This window comes from Choristoneura fumiferana, unplaced genomic scaffold (assembly GCF_025370935.1).
Source record: "Choristoneura fumiferana unplaced genomic scaffold, NRCan_CFum_1 Sck3bRy_116;HRSCAF=302_pilon, whole genome shotgun sequence".
Classification (NCBI taxonomy): domain Eukaryota; kingdom Metazoa; phylum Arthropoda; class Insecta; order Lepidoptera; family Tortricidae; genus Choristoneura; species Choristoneura fumiferana.
Genome location: NW_027412797.1, coordinates 8538 through 18032, shown reverse-complemented (window position 1 = coordinate 18032; position 9495 = coordinate 8538). Strand labels below are relative to the sequence as shown.

General features: G+C 38.8%; 1 protein-coding gene across 1 annotated transcript; it reads right to left on the bottom strand.

Moving 5' to 3' along the window:
• Positions 1–1456: 1456 nt before the first annotated feature.
• On the bottom strand, positions 1457–8727 carry LOC141444981 (uncharacterized). Its single transcript, XM_074110762.1, has 5 exons — positions 8021–8727; positions 7729–7825; positions 7058–7144; positions 6329–6369; positions 1457–1548 (listed from the first exon to the last, which is right to left on the bottom strand). Exons 1-5 carry the CDS (start codon positions 8031–8033, stop codon positions 1457–1459), a joined length of 330 nt encoding a protein of 109 aa, XP_073966863.1. The 5' UTR covers positions 8034–8727.
• Positions 8728–9495: the final 768 nt, after the last annotated feature.

Below are 9495 nucleotides of genomic sequence, written 5' to 3'. Positions count from 1 at the left end.
CTTCTGATAGCTATACATTCGTGAGTGACGCACACGGGTGTCGCCGCTGGCTTGACCACTGCTTAGTTACTGGCTCGGCGCAACCCTCAATACACGCATGCTCAGTGTTATATAACACGTACTGGTCCGATCACTATCCAATATGTATTGAGTGTAACTTTGATATTTTGAAACCGAAAATATTTGTTAATAATGAGCGTGTTAATAAAGTTATTTGGGGGGAGCGTCATATATCCCAGATGGAAAATTATCATAACATCTGTCATGAAAAATTACGAGAATTTGATTTTCCTGTAGAATTTAGTGATTGCTGCGATAAAATGTGTTGTGATAAAGGTCATAGAGAACTATTAGACTCAATGTACGACGGTATTATTTGTACACTGTCTGAAGCTGCTGAGTGTTCTTATAATGTAAATGTCAAAATTAGCTGTAAACGTAAACATGTCACTGGGTGGAATAAGTACGTGCGCGGCGCTCACGAGAGGGCTAGGCTTTGTTTTGGGAATTGGTTGGTACTTGGTAAACCGATGTCTGGCCCCGTATACAGAGAGATGTGCGAGTCCAGGCGTATATTTAAATCAAAGTTAAAATGGTGCCAGATTAATCAACAGCAAATAATAATGGACATCATAGCTGAACATCACTCAAATAAAAAGTTCGGTCAGTTTTGGAAAAGTTCAAACAGATTAAATCCAAGGCCGAGCCTCCCCGTGAGTGTGGCGGGAGTGTGCGATCCCGCTAGCATAGCCAATGTTTTTGCTCTCATTTCAGTGTAAAGTCTCCGTTGGGACCAGCGGCGCGGTGGGTTCCAGATGCTGAGACTGTCAGTAGGGAGCGTAGTGTGAATTTTACCGCGAAGGAAGTGAGTGCAGTTATAAGGGGAATGGTGCGAGGCAAGTCGCCGGGCCATGACAGCCTCAGCATCGAGCACCTGCAGCACGCTGGTGTACATCTGCCTAGAGTGTTGTCCATGTTTTTTAATTTGTGTCTAAGCCACTCATACCTACCTGAAAACTTGATGCGTACTATTGTGGTTCCTATAATTAAGAATAAAACCGCTGATTCTTCAGATGTTAATAATTATAGACCGATATCTCTAGCCACGGTCATTGCCAAGGTGCTTGACAGTCTCCTTGGTAAGTATTTGGATAAGCATATTAAACTTAACGATGCGCAATTTGGCTTTAGACCGAATCTTTCTTGTGAAAGTGCTGTCCTGTGTCTCAAGGAGACGGTGAAGTACTACACCAGTAGGAAAACGCCAGTGTACGCTGTTTTCCTTGACTTGTCAAAAGCCTTTGATCTTGTTGCCTATGACGTGCTTTGGAAGAAATTAAAAAATGAAACAAGCGTACCTGGAGAAATAACATCCTTGTTTATGCACTGGTATGGTAGTAAAAAATTGTGGAGATGGGACGCATTTCTCGGATGAGTACAGGTTGGAGTGCGGGGTTCAGGGGCTGACTTCTAACGCTCTTAACTGTACGTTGACGCGCTGATTGAGGAGCTCAGTGGCACCGGTATCGGTTGCCATATTAATGGAGTCTGTGTAAATAATATTAGTTACGCAGACGACATGGTGCTGCTGAGCCCCTCAAGCGGAGCTCTAAAGAAACTGCTCAGTATTTGCGAGTCCTATAGTGCCCTGACTTAAGAGTCCGCAGCAAGTAGCGCTCAACTCCGCGTTGAGATCACGCGCTAACGCTTTAAAATGTTGTTGTTTCACCTAGAGTAAGACAGGGCGCTAGAAAGAAAGCAAGAGCGCGCTAGCGGGAAGGCGGAGCTAGAGACATGTCACAGTAACAATATTGCAGTAAAATATCTTCATACAATGGTGAAATTATTGCAGTATCTAAGTAGAATATAACAGTAGAACATCTCCAGACCAAGATTATAATATATACAGCGCGGGAGGGCAGCTACCGGCTAGGATATTATTTGGCGTTCCAAAAACGTAAATGTACATTACACTACACATTACGCTGTAAAACTTTTTTACTGCCCATGGTGAGTACACAATTTTACGTCTTCACCTTGCCAGAAAGTGGGTTTTACCATACGCATAGCGGGCGGTAAAACTCACATTATGGCCAGGTGTGGCGTAATAGTACATTATGTCTTAAGGGCGGTTAATAAGAAATTACGAACGAGAGTATTAGAAGCTCAAAGTCAAAGACTGAGGACTAGGTCGATGTTCATAATTATAGTACCGCCCGTGCGACTTACAATGTTTTCATCACATTTGCGAGTAAAATTGTATATGTGTAAAAGAAAAATATTATTGTTACAAAAATTGCCGATACCGCTGGTGCAGTTCTTGGCAGCGCCAGCTACCAGCCGCCCTCCGCCTCCCGCAGCATGTGCCTGACATGCGTGCACGAGGTCCTCCTGCTAGTCGTGCAGAACCTGCGCGCGCAGCAGTATTAGTACGCGCAACAACTCATAACGCCAAAAAAAGGCCCTTAGGTTTTATTAAGGACTGCAACCAAGTTAGCCTGCAGCTTACGACACTGTTTACGAGCAAGTGTGATGAAATAGTATATTGTACAACAAAAGCATAAAACGAGCAATTTTACCCGAGACGTTCATATAGCCACCCGAGCCACGGCGAGGGTGGATAGAAACGTCGAGGGGAAAATGGGCTCAATGCTAGAGTTTTACACTCTGCTTTTCACTTCGCTTGCGAAGAAATGAAATAGCAATAGTAAAAATAAATGTTCACTTATTTTGTACCTTTTATTTTTCATGCTTTACTATATTAGTTTTATTGATTTATTTTCATCGATTTGATTGATTTTTAGGTGTAAAAAAATAAAAAAATATGTAGAAACTCTTTTGTTTGTGGTTTCACACCTTGATTGCCTTGACCTTAGACGAAGATTCTACTTTATGCACTAGAGCATAAAAAGTTATTGTATGTTGCCTAGATGCAGCATGAACACGCACTTTACGAGCATGAGAAGTGAAATAGTCGATTGTACAACAAGAGCATAAAACGAGCCATTTTACGACGTTTACGATTTTAAGACGTTCGTTCCGGTACGGCGAGGGTGGATAGACACGTCGAGGGAAAAATGGGTTTAATGCTCGAGTTTTACACTGCTTTTTACTTCGATTAATTCGAGGAAATAGCAACAGTGGAAACAATGGTTCACTTACTATGTTTCTTTTATTTTTCATGAATTACTATATACATAATTCTATTTTTTTATTTTATTGATTTATTTTGATTGATTTGGTTAATTTTTAGTTTTATATAAATAAATAAAAAAGTTAAAAACTTTCTGTTTGTGGCTGGTTGACACCTGATTAGCTTGGTCTTAGACAAAGATTTTATTTTATGCACTAGAGCATAAAAAGTCATTTTATGTCGCTTAATCTCAGCATAAAAACGAACTTTACGAGCATGAGAAGTGAAAAGTATAATATCTATAGACTACAACATCAACTTGATTGGACACATTGAAGATTGGGTGTATTGAATAAAATAAAAAAAGTCATACAATATTGTGTTTTATTTTTTAATACATACAAGTATGAAAATTCGCTTATTTTTAAGAACTCTCTCGTATCGGTAACTTTCTAGGTAGACGCGGATCTATAATTTCAGGTAGTATGCATTCCATGTAAAATTTTCTCAATTTATTTAATATGCTCTCCCAGAATCCTGTATCCTTTTCGATTTTTTCGAATAATATGCCTTTTGGAGTCCACACCACGAAGATACAGTATCTTTTTTTTGTAATATTTAACTGACCTTGTACTTGATAAAAGTAGTTGTGATTTTGCTTCAGTTTTATTTTCTGAGGATCACTTTCGTCCAACACACAGAAAGTAATTTTTTTCTTTAAAATAGCTTCTGTTGGCGTCATATTTGCCGCCGAAGCTGGGCATTTGATCTCCACAATTGTTTCTTCGTCTATGACTCCGTCGGGACTCGCGCCTAAATACTGGTGTTCCTCGAGGATGTATAACCCACAAGGTGATACTTGCACTCCTAGTGCAGCTTCAGTCTCTTTTAAAGCGATGGGCTCATTCTCATTGCCGTATCTAGTAGCATCGCTACCTTTAAAATTGCTATATAAGAGTGTTTTTATAATATTTTTACACGACGTGGCAGCTCTTCTCTTACATATTTGACCAAACACTGACGCAGTAAGGCGTATTTTTCGTTGTTTGATCCATTCAGGGTTCGTTGCCTGCCCAACGGTATCTTTTTGGATATTTTCAAGTTCTATTTTACTTTTTGAAAAGTCTGCTAAGAGTGCTTGTTTTCTTTTTTCGTAGTGCTCAACTTCCATATCTGGTTCTTTTTCGATATCACCGTAATGTTCATCGGGTCCTGCGATACGTTTTCTTCGTTTTGATTTTTTGTCTTGGCTTGATTTTCTTTTCGCCTTTTCTGCCTGCCTCTTCTCATACTTCTGCGTGTAAGTCCCCAGTTCTTCATTTTTTGTTAATACTTTACTCATGGTTGCTACAAGACTCCCGGTGTTTCTTTTTGTAGCAGCTGCGTAGCAACGGGACTCATAAGATCCACGAAGGGAGTAATTTATTCGTTTGCCTCCTATAAATTTTGCGATTAGTGCATTAAACTGCTCAACAATATTGTTTGTTTGCCCCATAAGGAGACTTTCGGCATTGTTTAAAATAGGACTTATAGCGGTGTATATGTCATACCACAAGCCACAATCTTTCATTTGGCCTATGAAGTTTTCTTCGCCTGGTTTCGGGCCATTACAAAAATATGTTTTGCAGTTGGCATGCTCACCAAAAACGTGGCAAGGCCCGTTTCGTAGGTCTTTTTTTAATTCATTTACTTTCTCAGTAAAAGTTTTCCCTTCCATTTTCGAAGAAAAGTCTATTGCTCCTTTAATTGCCTTTCGTAGTCGCAATATGTTATCATTTAGGCATTTCCTCATGATAATAGGGACAGGTCCTTGTTTATTTTCAGTTTTTTTTGTCAAATTTCTCAATTTAGTGCAATAATTTCGTAATAAATGATTACTGCATTCTATTTTGTGTATAGCAGTGGAGTGGCCATATGGCAATGCTTCGTTTAAAGCACTCATGACACTGCTATCGCCATCACCAATAAGTTTGGTGTATTTCAAGCCATGCATATTTATGCTGCATTTAAAACCTTCTACTACACCGTCGGCTTCCATTGCTGTGGAGCTACCAGACCAGTTTTTAAAACATTTATGTTTCTTGACCTCAATCTTTTTATTACTTGCAACAGCGCATACAGAGCAATAAGAATTCCGTATTCCTAAAAAGAGAACCTTTTTAGTTTCATACCCAATAATGCACGCTACCCCGGATAATGAATTATAATTGCTGGTACGATATGATCTTTTTCCCCACGATGCGTCCGCTACTACTGTGATGTAGGGAACGCCATCAGCGTCTACGTTTCCTTTTTCAATTGCCATTTGTTTTTCTTCGAGTCCTGCCTCAAACATGCTCTTCAAAGAGATATCTTTTAAAACATCCCCAAGCAACAAATTCTCTTTCCCAAATGTTTTCTCCGCTATACATGGCATATCTAAATGAGCGCAAAGCTCATCTAATTGGGAAAAGCCACTACCCGAACATACGACTGCTTGAACAACATTTTTATTAATTTTAGACTCTAGTTTTTCATTATTAAATGCTTCTTTTTTGCCACACATTTTGCATTTGAAAAGAAAAGTTGACTGGAATCCGATTCTCGACTCCTTCACAAAATCCATATCTTTAAAGCTGCAATTAAATGGACTATGATCCACAGCCTTCATTTGTTCAAATAAATATTGAACATTGAAAATTCGTCGACCTGTCATTTTACGTACGACTTCCTCATTGCTATCATGATCAAGTTCAATTTGTAATGATGGTGTCGAGGACGGAGTACTCGGACTCAAATTTCTGAAAGGAAAAAAAAAGTTACGTTATATTTATACCATGCAAGGTTAAATCAGAGTATACGGTGAAATAAAAATATTTGATACTGCATTATGAGGCGTACACTACTACAGAAAACTTCTAACGCCGGTGACGCTATGCAAAAAATACGTTTCGATTTTCGGTGCCATATTGTGCGCGCGACTACATTTTTAATACAAGCTTTTTGCTGACTGTACTTGCATTTTCATCCAAACTACTTTTCCGTACCAAATGTGGAAGAAGTGGGTCAAATTCAACTCGCAAGATTTTACCTGCACATACATTCATAGGTACATACATTGCAACTATTGCAAGGTAAAAGCTTGTAAAAATAATAATAAAAACACCAACCTGCTAAAATTTTGAAATTGAGGCGGAGGATCGGTATTGTTATCACTATCAGACTGCTCACTGGCATGCTCTCCGGTGCCAAGCGTACTGCACATGTAAAAAATACATACATAGTGAAATGACGTCAGTCGCCATTAGTCAAAGTAATAACAGAGACTACCAGAGGTAATACTTCGTTCGTAATACCTTACTTATCGCCCTTAATGAACAATGGGATATTATAGTGCTATGACCTGTATAAGTGAAATAACAGAAGTGCGGTGTACATCGATCAAGATAATAAACTGAAATCATCTTTAATAGCCGTGTCAATATAGGTACGAGTAGGTACTAGTCTCAGTGCAGTTGCAGTCAAGAGCGAAAATAAAACTACAAGTGAAAAACGTAAGTAGCTGTGAAATAAGTTTTTGGTAAAAAAAAAAATCTGTTCAAGCTTTTTTTTTTGCTGACTGTACTTTTTGTCGACTTTACTAGCATTGTTACCTATTAAACTACATCATACGAAATTTCAAGTCGATGCCATTAACCGTTGAAGAATTCCGTCCTGCGGAGACGATCCTGGCCGGACTACCAGGATGTCAGCTACCAGATTATTGTATTGTCACGCAATTCACATAAGTATACCAAATTTCAAGTCAATTCGACCACTGAAACTGAGTCAAATTCAACTCGCAGGATTTGAGCCTCACATACATACATACGAGTACATAGGTACATACATTGCAAGTTAAATAAAAGATTGTAAACTAGTAAAAATAATAATAAAAACACTAACCTGCTTAAATTTAGAGGTTGAGGTGGAGGATCGGTATTGTTATCACTATCAGACTGCTCACTGGCATGCTCTCCGGTGCCAAGCGTACTGCACATGTGAAAAATACATACATGGTGAAATGACGTCAGTCGCCATTAGTCAAAGTAATAACAGAGACTACCAGAGGTAATACTTCGTTCGTAATACCTTACTTACCGCCCTAATACACAATGTGCTATTACAGTGCTATGACCTGTATAAGTGAAATAACAAGTTTGTGTGGTGTACCTACGTCGTACAAAAATAATAAATAAAGGTACGAGTACGAAAATTCATTTTTAATACAAGCTTTTTTGCTGACTGTACTTTTTGTCGACTTTACTAGCATTGTTACCCAAACTACATTTATTTTGTACCTATACCAAAAACAAGTCGATAACATTGTAACAGTTGAAGAGTTCCGTCCTTCGGAGACGATTCTGGCCGGACTACCAGGATGTCAGCTACCAGATTATTGTATTGTCACGCAATTTACATAATTATGCAAAATTTCAAGTCAATCCGACTGCTAGAAGTTGGTCGAATGCAAGATTTGATTACAGACAAATATCGGGACAGGTGAAACTAAATAAAAGCTTGTAATAGAGGACAAGGAAGAAAAATCTTACGCTACTGTCCTAGTTATAACTTACCTATTAGGATTAATGTTTTCTTTTTTATGACGAGCCGGTCCTTTTTTTTTCCTACGAGCCGATAACCATAATCTTGTCTTCGATGATCTTTTCACTTCTGGAAACAAGAACATTAATAATTATTTTTTATGGGAGCGCCATAGTTCGCATAGGTACTCTTTTCTCTTTTCTAGTAAAACCATAATTATTTTTTGTCCAAATCATCGTTTGTCAGTATGCGAGCCGATATATGGACCCATTTTTTATAAGTACTTGGTAATATTGACTAAAATGCATCTAGGTAGGTACTTACCCTGTTTATCCATTTTTGTAACATAAAAATGCAAAGTCCATATAAGAAAGCCAAGGTCGTCGAACAGTATGTGCACACACACCACCAGTATCACCAAGAAATATCAAATCCGTTATCAGTCCAAGTCGTAAGTAGTTAGATCGCGTTTATGATACGAAGAGAATTCACCAAAATAATATTACGTAACTCTCGCGCACAGCTGACGAGTCACTACTAACGAGCGACGCACGCACACGCAGGGCCAGCGTAAACCAAGGACAAAGGGCGGCGCGTACCGCCCTCCCCCGTACCGTTCCCCCGCGCTAGAGTGATTCGCTGCAGATTCGCATAAAAAATGTATAGTTTTTTTACTGATTTTCGTAGTTTCGTTCTCATTTGAAAACCACAAAATCATTTCGGAAAAATGCTTTTTCTTATGAAACTACATAGTTTAGTCGATGCCGGAAATAGGTTTTGACTTCAATCTGAACTATATTTTGGCCGTAGTATTTAACCGAACTGCACAGGGTTTTTGGCTCTTAAAATGCAAAACTTGTACTCGTTCTATTTTCTTTGTAATACCATTTCAAGAGTCATAAACTAATTTCAGGCCTAGATATGCCTTATCTCATTGTATTTACAAAAAATCATGATGATGCTACTTGTTATTTTAAAATAAGGACGTAACTACGATTTGTATGGAGAATCAAGCTTGCTGCGGACTCTTAATAGTAATTTGGTGTACCATAGAAAACTGCGTTTTTACTGAAATGTCCATTTGAATGCATTTTTGCCAAAACTTACATAAGCCACTGTCTGTCTGTCCGTCCTTTTGCTCAGACTATATGCTAGAAAGCTGTTATTTAGCACGGTATAATAAAGTATACCGACAAAAGTAAAATTTTTTAGGGAACTCCCATAGACGTTAAAGTCGGTGTTTTTTTTTCTATACCGTGTGGGATATAATGTTTTTGATATTGGGTAAAATTTTATATTTGCAAAAGAAAAAATATAATTGTTCCAAATATTGGCGATACCTAAGGCTGCGCTCTTGGCAGCGCCGCCCTCCCCTCCAGCATGTGCCTGAGCCGCGTGTGCATGTGGTCCTGCTGCTACGCCATGCGCAGAGTGCGCGCAACTCCATCAGTAGGTACGTGCCCGGACTCATTTACCGACCTTGGGCTTCATGACAAGAAAATTAGTACGCGCAATGACTCATTTACCGACCACGGGTTTCATGACAAGCACATTTAGGTCGAGGGTTTTATTTTTGCAACCAAGGTAGCCTGCATGTTTTGACACTGTTTACGAGCAAGTGTGATAAAATATATCTACGAAATTCGAACTTCATATCCTGCTTTCCCGCACTAACGGTATTTAAAGGCGTACCTAGCGTCTTATACGGCCCGAATAACAGCTTGACTCTTCGTGAACAAAACATCTTCTGTTAAAAATGTGATTCGTGGATAAAATATCTGGGATTTGAAATATAATTA